Below are 14,979 nucleotides of genomic sequence, written 5' to 3' on the forward strand. Positions count from 1 at the left end.
CACTAAAATTGTGCAAAATTCGCTCGACCAACCCAAAGACGTCGATAAGCTAAGGTCGTAAGATCCAAATAAAAATTTTAAATCGTTAGGTTTTAAACTGATTATGCAGCAACCGATATCTATAATGCCTGGTAAAGCTGATCAAGGATATATGACTTACATTTTTGCAGAATCGGAATTATCTCATTATCTGCGTTTTATAATTAAAAACCATTAATACCCTTTGAAAAAAGTGTGGTATAATAACACGGGACTCGGAAGCGTAAAAGTCTTGTGTATTTGTTTTTGTCTTTATGTTGTTGCTGCTGCTGTTGTTGTTATTTTTGTTGTTGCTGCCTCTGCTGGCGTCTCTGTTGCGTCGCTGCTTACCTTCTGCCGTCGTACCGCGCACTCAAAAGTCGTTGAAATTCGATCGTCAAGCGGCAAACGAACTCAGAACGTTGCCGCTGCGCAAACGCAAAGCACGCGTCTTCAATACACTCACACAAAAAAAACATACACACACGCACGCACGCACACCAACGTAACGCAACGCCACGCCACGCCCCCGCCGCCCAAAACGCCCAAGCAAGCCGGCTTGCAGGACTTTTTCGAAAATTTTTTAAATCTCTGTTTCCAGTTTGCAGAAATTTCAAAACTTCAACGATTAACATTTCCGATACCTCAACGCATATTTTTTTTTAGTTTTCTTTTGTATTTTGTGTGTTCGTGAACAATTTTAAGTGCCAACTATTTTGCGGAGTACAGCGTAAATTACACGAAAATATTCAGGTAATTTGCTCGAAGTTCAAGTTTATGGTCAACAATAAGTGGAAATACATTTTTATGTGGCTGCTTTTGCCTGTGGATTTTGATCAAATATTATTTATAAATTAATTAAAAATACAAATACAATGAAGTTGTTCAAGAAGTAGCAAGAAATAAAAATAAAGTTAATAAAGTTAAAAAATATTTTGCAAAATTTTTAAACAATATTGGTAGCCAATAATTATGCTTTATATCGTAAACTCAGAAATAAAATATGTATAAATTTGCTTCCAATTTTAATTATTTCATTAATGTTTTTAACTCAAGTTATTTGTTAAAATTTAAACTTTGAGTTTTTAAAATATATGGTTGCTTAATAATAAAATGCTTTTTTCGTTTATTAAAAAAAAGAAGATTAAATTAAAGTATTTTTTAAAATGAAATCTATTTGAGCTATATTTATTTCCACATAGTGACACATTCAAATAATATAATAAACAAAAAAATATGTATATAAAAAAAGACACTGTAGTTATATGACTCGCTGAATTTAAAATTCAAGGGCATAACAATAATAATAATAAAAGTAAACAAAATACGTTTTTATATCACAAAAAATAATACCACATAAAAGTAAACAGAAAGCGTTTCAGAAAACGTCTCTGAAAAAATATTAGGAGTTCAGCGACACTTGCCAGCGATATTCCGATTGCACCTGTTCGACAATTGAGTGTCGAGTGCTCCTTTTTCCCCTTTTGTCGCTCTGCTGTCATTCAAATAATTGAATTAGCCCCGAATATCCCGAGAAACCCACAATGCCCCATCGCCGATGAACTGAAAAGTGGCCAAATACCTGATCGGCATTCCAAAATGGGGATGAGTGGTCAAAAGGGGGGACCAAGTGCAGTTAATGCCATAGAACCCGCTATGAAAAGTGGAATGAGGGGCCCCGAGTTTTATGCGTGCATTTCAATGAGCTCTGAGTAACCAAAAGACAAAAATCAAATAATCAAAAACCAAAAACCCAAAACAAAAAGAGAGCAATGACTCAAAATATCGCCTCGTTGTATTTCAAGCCTATATAGCATATAGACAAGCCCAATATCATTTTCCTCACGTTGGTGGCTCTCCGTTTTTGGAGTTCGACGTTTTGGGTCCACCCGATAGAAAGCAAAAGTTAATTATTTCGATGGTTGCGCAAGACAATTTCGTTTTCATTGCAACTTTCTACCAAAAAAGGGGGCCTTTTAATTAGTTGTACTTTCTTATATGCAATTCGATAGATATCTATAAGTTAACCATACGATTCATTAATTTTAGGGCTAAGGAAAGTGATTAATTTGTATAACCACTCCGATTCTAAAAATATGGAACCTCTTTTGAAAGAAAAATATTTGCAATCGAATTAATTTTATAAACATATTCTTATATAGAATATTTTTTTTAAATAACATTGTACATTTTTTTTCACATTTGTATCCTATTAGCTTCATGTTATTTTTTCCAAAACAATTTTTAAATTTTACAAATGAATATAGTATCTTTCCCACTGTGAGCTCTGTAATTTATTTAAACAGCTTTAATGTTAAGTAGAAGATATTCTTATATTTAGTTTGCAAATTATTCCCTTGTGGTTTTTAAATCTATTTATGATTATGCTGGTTTGTTTTCGTAAATGAGAGCTATCATTGATATTGATATTTGAACAAATTCTTATATCAGTACCCTAAATAAGAGCATTTTTATCTGATTTTTGCACAGTGGAATACGTAAGTGATCTCGATAGCCATCAGCTGATCATTCTGCGAGCCTTCTTCGCTGTCATTCCAAAACTGACCTTCGCTGGGGCCGTTACGACGTTGACTGACCCCCGGTTTCGCTTTCGATTAACAATTTTTAAATACCAAAAGTGGCAAGGATGCACAGCCAGCCAGTTTCAGTTACCAGATTTTTGTTTCTGTCGGACTTAAAAAGAGATTGGCACGCTTGTTCTCACGCCTGTCACTTGGCCATAAATTTCCAGCGTCACGCTAAACAAAAGAAATTTTGAAAACGGAAATATCTCGGCGATGCCTCAAACCAAACTGGATATTTTGCCTAACTATTTGGGCGGTCTTTGTGCATTTGAGAACCAGCCCGATTCTGAGCCATTAATTGGGCCATTTGTTTTCGGCAATCGTTGCCAAGTCGTTTGATTCATTTGCGGTTTATTTCTGGACAACGACAATCCAATTGACACAATGACACATTTTACTTGCCTTGACGGCGACTTGCTATATAGCATTGATTCGGTCCGATCAACGATCAACGATCACCGATTCACCGATCAATTGAAGCCCTGTCTTGATTATAAAATTTACGCATGTTTGATGCTCCATGCTTTGCATGTTTGCTTACGTGATTGAAATCCGTGAAAAGTCCGGGCCATTGAATTGGACACCCCATAAACCCGATGGGACCCCCAAACTCTTGGAACTGTGATCACCTCGATCTATCAGTGAAGTCGTACACAAAAAGAAAATTAAATTAGGCTTTGGGATGTCGATAAATGAGTGAAATATGTAGGGAAGTCCTTAAAGAACCTCTCAAGTTATTACTTTACATTTAAAATAGTTATGCATTGACTAAACTTGGTTTTTACTATGCTTAAATATTTTTATATTAAACCAAAAACCTCAATCTTTTAGTAAACAAAAGGAAAGTGTAAAAAAAAAATTGGTAACAAATATAAATAGACATCAAAAAGGAGCGAAAATTAATGGATTAAGTTAAATTTATATGCGATGCATTTTAAATGATTATTGTATTTTTTGGTTAACTTAAATACCATAATATAAAATAGTCTTTTAGCATTAAAAAGGAAACTGTTATAAAATTTAACAACAATTAAAAACAAACTTTGAAAATTTTCTAAAGAAATTAAAACAAATTAACAAGCATTACACGTTAAGTGATTTCTGTATTTTTTGGTTAATCACTATAATATTGAACCAGAAACCACTGCAAAACTCTATATTTTTTCCCCCCTGTATGAACTTGTTTCCGTCGCCCTCAACTCGACAGACACTTACAGGTGTGTTAAACTAATTTATGTTTTATTTATTTAAAACGCTTAAAGTAGAGCTATCAGGGAGCCATTAGCCAGAACAAGAAATGCGCTGTAAACAAATTTCGTATACAAAATAGTCTGCCCATCGCTATAGATTTATTTCTTTGTGCCAATTCAAAAAACCAACCGCAACCAATTAGTGTTCTTTCGGATGGCAATTAAGATGGAGAAATGCTAGAACAAAAACAAATAGGTTTCATAAACCGATTTACATTCGACAGTTCCAGTTTGCAAATCAGTTGAATGTTTTGCGGGCGACCTCCAAAAAGGCGTCTTAACACATTTTTGGGAAAGACGAGGGACAAAGGGGTGCCGGATGATCAATTTGTCATGCCGCTTACAGAATCGTGACTTGTACAAAAATATTGATGATAATGATGATGATGATGATGATTGTTATTATTATGCGTATCGATATCATTATTTGTGATTTATTTATGTCGCCCATTCGTCGGGTTCTTCTTTTGTGTGGGCTTCTGAATTGTTCGTTTATCTATAAATTTGATTACTCATTTTTGTCCGGCGCCATATTAATAGAGAACCCAAAAAAATCGAATTGTTTAATTTGGCAAACGGAAGAAAAATAATATATGAAAAACATGTAAGCTTATTTTTGGTGACTTGATATTGTTTTTGTTTTTTGTGATGTTTATGTGAATGAAATATTAATTTTGTATTATTTTATGGAAGAATTTTTTTATGTTCATCTTGAAATTATATCTCCAAAAATAATGTATTACTTGTTTAGCTTCTTAATTATTTAATAGGCCATTTAGCTTAGTTTTCGTTTCTGATTGTAATTTTTTCCTTTTACATTTATTTACAACTCAAGTTTATTTAAGGGTTTCTTCTATTTTTTTTATACACAAGACAGTTAATCAATTTACTAAATTTAAATAACTCCTTTATTGTCTGACTTTTGACACTTCGTGAGCTTGCCCATCGGACAACTTTATTACTTGGACTTTTTTGGACACTGTCACGCCAAGTACAAGACATCGATTGCATAAGGTGATATGTACTACATTAAATACATTCCTCTTTTTGCACTTCATTCGAGTGCTTTCATTGCGTTTTTTTTAAAGGGGGTAAACGTTTAAGTCGGGACCTGCGTTCGATTGCGTAATGAAAACACACGCAACGTAAATAAAACAACAAGCAAGCAGCAGACAGTGTTGGTGGGCTGCTGCCCTTTTTTTTTTGGGCTGTGCAATTTGGTTAATTTACAACTTAATTTCTGCCATGGTTTTCAATTTATCGTCGCCCGGCTGGAAATTTCAAAAATTTTAATTTGGCCATCGACGATGGCCTGACAATTATGATAAACGTTGTTGGTCGTGGTTATTGGTTTATTGCAAGGACGTTTTTTTTCTTCTGATTTTTCCCTACCATTTTTTTTCGTCCTTTTTTGCTTACTCAGCATTTACTCCTTTTTGGTAGTCGGTAAATGCCTTTTTCCCCCCTCGATTTTAACTTTGTCGTGCAGCACGCTCATTTAACGCCAAGCAGTTTCCACCTGGCACATTATTGATTTCGGCGGTCCAATTAAAAATCAAGCACTCATGCCTAATTACATCGTCGGCAGAAATCTGGTGGAGAGGGGTTAACTGAAGGAGGCTTAACCCTTGAAAGCCCTTCCGTTTTTTTACATACCATATCTGGCATATTTTAAATATTTTATTTCTTCAGTCAAAATCAACATTTCTTTGCCATGTTTAAATTAATGGGTTTCTTTTTGAAATCTAGAGCAAAAAGCCATACAAATTTTTAAACTTTTTCAAAAATATAAAAAAAAATCCTTTAATATACGTTTAATAATTTTAAGCGACCTTTCTTTATTTAATTAATGACCCACAAAAATCACACTTTAAAATAGACTTTAGTTGTTTTGCTCAAGAATTTCTAAGCTAACATTGTTCTTTGACTTAAATGAATTGTATATTATAAATTATTGGTTTTAATGGTTTAATAAGTACATTTTTTGAAGGCGTATAAAATATTATTTTAAATTTGTATACATTGCCAACCAAAGGGTTAAAGAGAAAAAGTAGGAACCATTTTATTTCTTACAGCAACTTCTAATTAACCGCATTAACGACTAATCGAGGGCTTACTCATCGAATAACCAGTCACCGTATGGTTTTATTAACTCTTCGCCAATTTTGTTTTCATTTTTCTTTGATTTTCGGCTTAAAACTGCTTATTGAAATGAAATAAAAAAAAAATCAATATATTATTAATAAATTTATGAGTTATAAAATCACATTTACAACCAATTTCCTTATGCCCCCGAAACACCCTGTAAAAATTATAATTGCGGCTCGTTAAATAACCAAGTTTACTGCCATACAGAGTCAATGGCCAAAAGGCTAAAAACAACAACGACAAAAAGAAAATATTTACTAAAATATTTCTGAATATATCAAGACTCCTCGCCTTGTTTAGGTCTTTTGCCGATGGACAAATCAATTTGTTTATAAGCCATTTATATCGAAGAATGGCTTGATGAGGCAGATGCTAGAATGCTGTGGTCATTTAGAATGCGAATCAATAAAAGCACACTTGGAGAAATTTACAAAATTGCTAGTCAATTGCTAGTCAATTGAACAACATTTAAAATATATCTAATAATATTAAGTTTAATATATTTTTATATAAAACAATAGGAAATTACATAGCGCTGGAAATAAATTACTTAGGAAATATATTTCTTTGAACTATTAATTAAATTTTTTATATAATTTTACCCATCTTTGAAACTTGTATTTTTCAGTGATCTCTTTGTATTTAATGAGAATCGAACTCGATCATCTGCATATATATTTTTAGCCCAGAAATCGTCGCTCAAAGCATTCGTATTTTTCGTATTACGATTTTGTTGGGGGCCGGACCAAGTTCAAGTGCCCGCCGTAAACCCGTTTATGCAGCAGATTTCCCTTTCGGCCGCCCTCGAATACGCATAAACTAGATGATGCCATTAAATTGTAATGTTCAAAATTGAAAAAACCTTTAAAAAAAAAACTATATTAAAAAAAGGAGGGGGCACTATCCATAGGTTTTTTTTCTTCATTTTTTAACGCCTTGACAAGCGAGCGAACATGTTTAACATAAAAGATAAGTCTCAAAGGGAACGAGAGCAGGGCACAAAAAAAAAAGGTTATTTAAACAAAAAGTGGCAAATATACTTGCATTTATCCCCGTCTGTCTGGGTCTCTTCGAGATTGTGTGTGTGGGCATGAATTTATTTATAAAGGGCACCGGCCATAAAGTCGAAAAGCGGATCAGGTGGACGTCCTTGCAGTCTGCAGTTAATGCACCAATACCGCGTACAGTGGGTAAAAATGTGGTGAAAAAGGTTTGCCAATTTAAGATAAATAAATAAAAAAATAAATAATAAAATAAATAATGTTCATAAGGGGCCAGTTCACAAAATTATTAATTTAAGTTATAACATTGAAGTCTAAAAACATATATTTCAGGTTATAAAATTTAAATACTTATACTTAATCAAAAAGAAAAAAAATTAGAAATTATTATTACCCGATATAACTATTTATTATTCTTTGATAAATTAATCAAAAAAAAACCAAAATACCTAAACATTAAGACTTTCTAACGATATTCAAAGCATTTGATCATTTTAATTTTTTATCAGCTTTTCAAGAAGAGTTAGGAATTTTGGTATACAATTTTAGCTTTGGAGTTATTCTATAATGTTTAATACTTAGGATTAAAGCTAATTTAAGCTTATCTAAATTCAATAAAACTAGCTAAAGTTTTGTAGTTTATAAGAACCTGTGTTTATTTAGTGGGTTCCACTGTTTGGTCAGCCCAAAAACCCGTTTGTTGATAAAATGCATTCGATTTTAAGCCCTCAGTCTGAGGCACTATATCATGTTCCATGTCTGTTTGCTTTCTAGCCATCTGGGAATCGGGGAATCGGGAACTCGGGGATGTGGATGCGACACTTGACAGCCACCAAAATGAACGTTCTACCAGTGGGTGTGGTAAGTAGTTATAGGGACGGTAAGGTAACCATGGTATACTCAAACCTTAATACCTTTTAGTTGGGATTTATACTCCTGCAATTGGTGATATTGGTGCGAGGACATGGCCGTTTGATGGATCCGCCGGCGAGGAATGCCATGTGGCGATTTGGCTATCCCAATCCCGTAAATTACAATGATAACGAACTCTTTTGCGGTGGCTATGCGGTTCAGTGGGAGAAAAATAGTGGACGTTGTGGTGTCTGCGGCGATGCCTATCATGTGAAGTCCCCACGGCCCCACGAAGCTGGCGGGGAATACGCCAAGGGCATCATCTCCCGATACTATACGGCCGGTCAGGAAATCGATGTGGAGGTGGAACTGACGGCCAATCACTATGGTCGCTTCGAGATGTTCCTCTGCCCGAACAACAATCCGCGACAGGAGGCCACCCAGCAGTGTTTCGATCGATATCCGTTGCTGATTTCGGGCAGTCGGGAGCACCGATATCTCATACCACGCGACGCCAAGAAGAAGGATATATTCCGATATCGGGTGCGATTGCCTCCATATGTCACCTGCACGCAGTGCGTCCTGCAATGGACCTACTACACCGCCAATATGTGGGGCACCTGCGCCAATGGAACCGAGGCAGTCGGATGCGGCAAGGCAGGTATGGCATTCACGCAATTGAATTTAAAGACGAATTTTCAAATTCTATTTTACCCCGATTTGGTAGGAAAATGTTTTAATTTCGTTATTATACATTTTACAAATCACTTTATTGGAAATTAATGGAATAATATAATTTACAGCTTACACTTGGAAAACATGTATTATTAAGAAAAAATTCCCTTAAAAATTACTTGATTCCATATGAATTTTTTTATGAGTATATTCTTTGAGTCTTAAACGGAAAAAAATTATTGCATTCAAGCAAAAATCTAGACTTTTTGTAATTTTCGATTGACAGGTTATTATTTATTTTATCCTGAAGAATTTTGTTTATATATATAAATAAATTATTAATAAACAATATTTCATAGTTAAAGTTATTAATTTTAAAAAATGTTTTAAGGATAAATGTATCTTATTTAATATAGAAACGAGTACAAAGTTATTTGATTAGGTATTGTTTTTGTATTTTATTTTCATTGTTCTAGCAAATTTATAACTCTAAAAACCACTTTTAACCCCTAGAAACATTCCGTAACTGTGCGGATATAGCGATTATCTCGAACACTGGAGGAGGTGTTCCGCCGATCTTTGTGAACAACAAGTCACCATATCTGCTATATTATCGGGATTATCGGGCACCGGAAGACAACAATATCTTTCCACTTATTGTGCGGTAAGTAGGGCGTTAAATCTGGAAATCGGAGTACTATCTTTTTCTTTAGTTGCATAATTCCAATTCGGTAACGTGGGCTTATCTTAGATTTTCTTTAACTTTCTATTTTACACACATACTTTATTTTCGTCTTTTAGGTGTTATTTTACTAATCTCTTTGGCGTTTACCCTTCATTTCTCTCAGATTTTTTCATTCCTATCTTTAGTTCTTGCACACTTATTAGATTCTTCTGTTGTTATTCTTTAATTCTCTATGTATGTATATACTCACCGTTTCAAAAACTATACTTTTCCCGATACTTCATTACCGCTTGCGCTTTAATTTAACGATTTCAATGTACTTTCTCTAACGAAATAAGTTTTTTTGTAAAGAGAGATTAGCGAGCACAATTTTAACACTTGCTTTGGTTTTTAGAAATGCCACGCGGCATGCGCGCAAACGAGGCAAGGCTTAACCGCTTACCCGCTAAACAGCTTACCCGATACCCGCTTAAAACCGCTTACCCGCTACTCGCTCGAAAACAGCTTCAAAAACGTTTTTTTAGCCTAGTTGAAACTGTCACCAAAAATTAAAAGTCATCCGGCTGGATTCCCGCCTGAAAATCGGGCCAAAGTTTTTCATAACGATACGGGTAAAGGTAAATTTTTCGACTACATACGTTTTTAAGTCTTTAAACGGTTATGGTACACACACACGCATACACATAAACACTGCTGTATATAAATAAATGCTTAAATAAACATAAAACCGATATAAATCATTTATATTGTTTTGCTTAACCGCATTGCTTTACTGATACGGAATCGAATCGGTTATGGTGCTGGGGCATAAACGATTCGCATTGCACATGAAATTTTATTAACATTGGCCTCATTTTGGGCCCAGTAAGAAAACAATAAATTGGAAAATCCAAGTGTGAACTCGAAAGACGAATCGGTTATGAGGGTTTCTATTGATTGGTTCGGCATTTTCTGCTCCTTCTGCTTTGCTTTTGATTTGCTTTTGTAGCCTTTATCTGGATTAGCTATTTTCTGTTTTGTGTCCGAAGTCTTACAACTATCGCACAGTTTGAACAATTTTGAGTAGCGTAGGTTTTTTTTTTTTTGGTGGGCATGTGTTTGTGATCTTAAATTTTTTCGGCAATTCAGCAGCTCACATCCGGATAGGAAAAGGCCATGATGAGAACTAGAATAACAGCAACCTGGACCGTTCCCACAAGCACGGTTTTGAGCAACTGCATCCGCACCTTGGGCTCTATGCGACTTTGAATTGGCGATTCGGGCGCCACACGACGTACGACCATCCTGGTCTTTTTCGGTTTGGGATCAGGTTCCCTGGTCTCCTGCCTGCATGCCTTTATCTTCAGCCCTTTCACTTTCTTTCGCTTTGTGAGCCTGGGACTGGGAAACGGTGTATAATCGGGTGAACTGATTTCCGTTACCGGTTCGGGGAAGTATATCGTTTTTGGTCTGGGCGACTCAAGTTCCGTTTGCGTGGTGCTGTGAACTTGGCTATGACTTCGAGGTAGTCTCGGCTGCAGTTGATCCCCCCGATCCGGAGATGGCCGTTCCAGAAATGGGCGATCCCGCACCGAGAGGCGTGAATAGGCGATGGCTCCGCCATAATTGGCAATGGTTCCCCCACCGCCGCCTCCCGACTCTCGCGTGGCCATTTCCAGTTCCTCCCGTACGTGGGCACCCAATGTTTTCGACTCGGCAAAGGCCAGACTATTGAAGAACATGGTGTCCTGATCGAGTATATTGAAGGGTCTCCCCGATCCCGCATTTAGATGTCTTAGTTGCTGCAGCAGGACATTTGGGTTCTCCCTTAGCTTTCGGAAATTAGTGCACTGAAGAGGATCGGTTTCGGCATCGGCTTCGGTTTCGGTTTCTTTCAAGCTGGCCAAAGGTGATTCCTCCCTGGGAGCTGGTAAATAGAAACATTGCAGGTCATCTGCCTTCTTTAGTTCATTCAGGGTCTTCGTCTCTATGCGGAACTCCTGCAATAAACCAAACCTGTAAGCGGTGGCCGTGATTCTGGCCTTGAGCTGTACCACGAGAATCTGTTCCAACCGAAGGCAACCCAATTTGGTGATGGGCAGTTCATCCGGCATATAGGGACTCGAACGAGGGGTATAGAACACGGTGGAGGAGTGCTTGGGTGTCAGGGGCTTGGGTATATTGGACAATCGCAGTGTGGCCTCCAACTTCTCACCCAGTTGTTGAAGCATGCGGATCTCATGCTGCAAAGTGGGTAGATTCTGGCAAACCTGATCCAATTCCAGCTGCCGCTGCTCCTTGTACCGCTGATCCTGCTCCAGTTGGCGCAAATGTCGCTGCCTTTGGCGCACCTCCCGCAATTGGGCCCTCAGACGGTCCTGACTGCTCAACGACGTCCTGGCCTCCAACTGCTGATGGCGTTGGTGCACGGCCTCAATGGTGGGAGTGTCCAACTGACTGGTGCTACTCGATGACTGGGCCAATCCCTCGAGGGGTGAGAGAGTAAATCCTTCGCCATCACCTTTGCTGAGCAAAGCATCCTCGTAAACAGCTATCGGCAGCTTCACGGACTCCTTCTCCAAGGCAAAATCCTCCCCTTTCGTCTGATCTAAAAGGTCGCAGCTATTGCGTAATCTTCGGGCAGTGAGTAACTCCTTGACCTTCTTCACCGGCTTACACAAATAGACGAAACTCTTGTTCTGGTCATCTGGTAAGCGTATGGCCTTGGCCAACTTGATCTTGCAACGTTCCGAGGCGCTACTACTGCCACTAAGGAATTCCTCTTCCACAACTTCATTGGCCCTAATGGTCCTTCGAGCCGGACTACTGCTGTCACTGCCATGTGGTGTATTCACCAAATGTGGAGTTTTCTGACTGCATATGGGAATTTGCGACTGCTCTAGTTTACCTTCAGTCTCCCGACTCAAGCGATTCGGTATCTTAGTTGGCGATTTATCCGACTTGGCCGGCAATCTGGCCACCCGTGGCAGAAAACTTCGTTGCCTTCGTGGAGGGCTATTTAAATTGGTTACATTGGTACTTTGACCCAAGGGAGTGGTCGGAAAGATATCCTTCGGTGGCTGTGGGTAGCGTGGTCTTGGTGACATTTGGTTTGAGGGCGTGGACTTTTGAACTGAAATAAGAAGATATTTGTGGATATAAACATTGTATCATAAGGGTTTAAACAGAAATCTCTAGAGATTTGAAATCACTTAAAGTAAAGTGAAAGTAGTATTTTTGGGTGCATGCACTAAAAAAAGTCTTTAAAAGTGTAATAACCCCTAGCAGACTTTATTGCATTGTTACTTTAATTATTACAAAATTAAAAGAAATTCTTAAGTAAAGACTGGATAAAAATATTGTTTTTATGTTTACTCAGGAAAACGATTTTTTTTGCTTTTTATATTTTTTCATTTTAAAAGATGTTGTCTGATTGTATACCCTCAGTCCCTACCGTTCACAGGCGTTATTGCATTCAGACTCCATATATTATTTTTAAAATCTCTAGGGACTTCAGTTTTATGGGTAATCCCTAAGCTTTACTCACCGGTGGACAGGCCGCGGGACAGTAACTCAGTCCGGGTGTAGGTCGTCTTGCGCCGCACTGTTTGACCTGCCGAAGATTGTGCCTGGGTTCCTCCGGCAGTCGCCTGCATTTGTATGACCTGCTGGAGGCCCTCGTTACCCCGATCCAATTGCCGCATCTGGTTGAGGCGGTTGCGATTCATATTCATCTCGCGGCGTCGACCTTTGGATACTGTTGGCCCGAAATGTTGTGATGTGATTTAATGTGATATGATATGCCTTGAGTAACTGTATTAGCTGACTGATGAAATAAACAACGTAAAGACAGGAGCTCAGATGATGTCCATGCTGGAATAAAACAGACTGTCAGTTTAAGTGTCAAAGTAAGAGCTACTGTGATTTGAAAACGACGGTTGAATTAGGTTCAGTTTTGATTTGTCGCAAACCGTAAACTAGCATACGTGTGGTTCCATTTGGAACAATTTGATCTAACTTTTTCAATTTATAATGTACAACAGATGGGGTTTTGGGGTACCCCACTCCATTACCGCCTTTGAGGAATCCTTAGTGCCATCGAATATGTAAACAAAAATAAACATAAATAAGGGCCATTGAAAGATTAAAATCATATCCAAAGGGCTAAGAATTGTTTTGAGCTAAGAATGCATACTGGGGTACTGATTAATGGGTAGTATTATATAGTATCTTATTATATGACATGTAACAGTTATACATCTGCTCAGAAAAAAAGTTTTTCCTTTTATATGAATAAGTATGTATTTCTAATTTTAGTTTAAATACCTACCTATTGTTAGAAATATCTTTTGATCGGAAGGTAAGACGACGTTTTTAATACTTAAACAGATACTTTATTTGGGACTTAATTTGTTAGACATATCTTTTGATCGGAAGGTAAGAGTACGATTATAAGAGCCATAATTTATTTTAGCCTATTCCCCCTGATCTGAAGCCTTTGTTATTGGGTAATTATTTGTACTTTTAGTGACCAGAAGTGCCTGGGTGCCCCGGCCTTCCGAAGTTTGCCCGGCATTGACAACTGGTGCGAGATCAATTGCCTGCGTTACCCGCCCAATTGTCCCGAGGAGGCCTGTCACTGTCCGTAAGTATATGCTTAAGCCAAAATTGGAGATATAGAAACCCTACCAATTATTATACCACACTTTAGTCAGGAATGCGTGGCCATTGGCGAGTTGGCTGGCCAGGAAGGAGCCGATACCTACTGCATGGATAAGTGCCTCAACTACGAATCGGAGTGTCCGCGCGACAGATGCCGCTGTTACTAGTCCGGCCCATGGATTCCGGACTACGAACTACAGCTGTGCTGCCCACCCATTGCCCCCCAGGAGGATTACACAAAGATACATCAATCTGCGAAATGAATTGAATTTGATTTACAACACAGGAGCTACTCTGCTCGAATTTCAATGGCTTGGGCTGGCTTAACAGGGGGTTTCGAATTCAAATGAGGGCGGGAAGGGGCTCTAGCTAGTCCCGCTTGTGAGCCTCGAACAGAAAGGGCCGGGTAAAGGCCTCGAGGAGCTCGCGCTGCTCCCGCAGGCGTCGGGTCTGTGCCACCGGGGTCTCCGGACTGTCGATATACCGTCGTGCCCGGAACAAAGCGGATACCGTACTGCCCAGCTGTTGCCAACGTTCGGTGGCCCGGGACTCGAGCTGCAACGGCTCCGGCACTATTACGGGTAACTTCAAGGAACCGTACTGCTGGGAAAGCACATCCTCTAGGGGCTCGTCAGGCATTGCCACTGGTTCGACTGCCGTCGAGGAGTGGTCAGACGGTAAGGCCATCGGCATCGGCATCGGCATCGCCTGACTGCAAATAAGGACCTCAGCACGCTCCTCGCCAGCATCTTCCTCACTCTCCTCCGGCGGCAAAGCGTCAAAATTGCCGCTCACCGAATCCCTGACATGGGCAAAGCTCGAGGCAATCCGTCGCAATGCCATGTCCGTATCCTTGGGCGGCGCGGCCTCCACTTCCAGGGGGGTATCCACTGCCGATGCTTTGGTCATAGCCAAATCGCCACTGGCACTCTCCTTCTTCTGGCGCATCTTGTTCAGATTTATGCTGGAGAACTTGTTCCCATAACTCCAACGCATCTCGGCGCGTTTGCGACGCGCCTCTTCCTTCGCAATGGCCGCCAGTTGGTCCCTGGCCATCAAATGCTGGTGCTTCGACATGGTCGCCTTTAAATCGGGATTCTTAAGCGGGAAGACTTGCGTTATAG

General features: G+C 38.7%; 3 protein-coding genes across 4 annotated transcripts; 1 reads left to right on the forward strand and 2 right to left on the reverse strand.

Annotated features, from left to right (window-relative positions):
• The first annotated feature begins 428 nt into the window (after positions 1 to 428).
• LOC128260683 (uncharacterized) lies at positions 429 to 14,143 on the forward strand. 2 transcript variants are annotated; one of them, XM_052993868.1, is made up of 6 exons: positions 429 to 771; positions 7,777 to 7,863; positions 7,924 to 8,515; positions 9,043 to 9,193; positions 13,722 to 13,838; positions 13,905 to 14,143. In XM_052993868.1, the coding sequence occupies exons 2-6, from the start codon at positions 7,810 to 7,812 to the stop codon at positions 14,020 to 14,022; spliced, it is 1,032 nt and encodes a 343-aa protein (XP_052849828.1). In that variant the 5' UTR covers positions 429 to 771; positions 7,777 to 7,809; the 3' UTR covers positions 14,023 to 14,143. The 2 variants fall into 2 exon arrangements, with proteins under 2 accessions (XP_052849828.1, XP_052849829.1); XM_052993869.1 differs by lacking the exons at positions 13,722 to 13,838; positions 13,905 to 14,143 and adding an exon at positions 9,609 to 10,008.
• LOC128260676 (uncharacterized) lies at positions 9,941 to 12,935 on the reverse strand. The gene is made up of 2 exons (XM_052993860.1): positions 12,741 to 12,935; positions 9,941 to 12,326 (listed from the first exon to the last, which is right to left on the reverse strand). Exons 1-2 carry the CDS (start codon positions 12,925 to 12,927, stop codon positions 10,339 to 10,341), a joined length of 2,175 nt encoding a protein of 724 aa, XP_052849820.1. The 5' UTR covers positions 12,928 to 12,935; the 3' UTR covers positions 9,941 to 10,338.
• LOC128260650 (uncharacterized) lies at positions 14,103 to 14,974 on the reverse strand. The gene has a single exon (XM_052993797.1). It carries the CDS (start codon positions 14,930 to 14,932, stop codon positions 14,225 to 14,227), a length of 708 nt encoding a protein of 235 aa, XP_052849757.1. The 5' UTR covers positions 14,933 to 14,974; the 3' UTR covers positions 14,103 to 14,224.
• Positions 14,975 to 14,979: the final 5 nt, after the last annotated feature.

This window comes from Drosophila gunungcola (genome assembly GCF_025200985.1).
Source record: "Drosophila gunungcola strain Sukarami chromosome X unlocalized genomic scaffold, Dgunungcola_SK_2 000036F, whole genome shotgun sequence".
NCBI lineage: Eukaryota > Metazoa > Arthropoda > Insecta > Diptera > Drosophilidae > Drosophila > Drosophila gunungcola.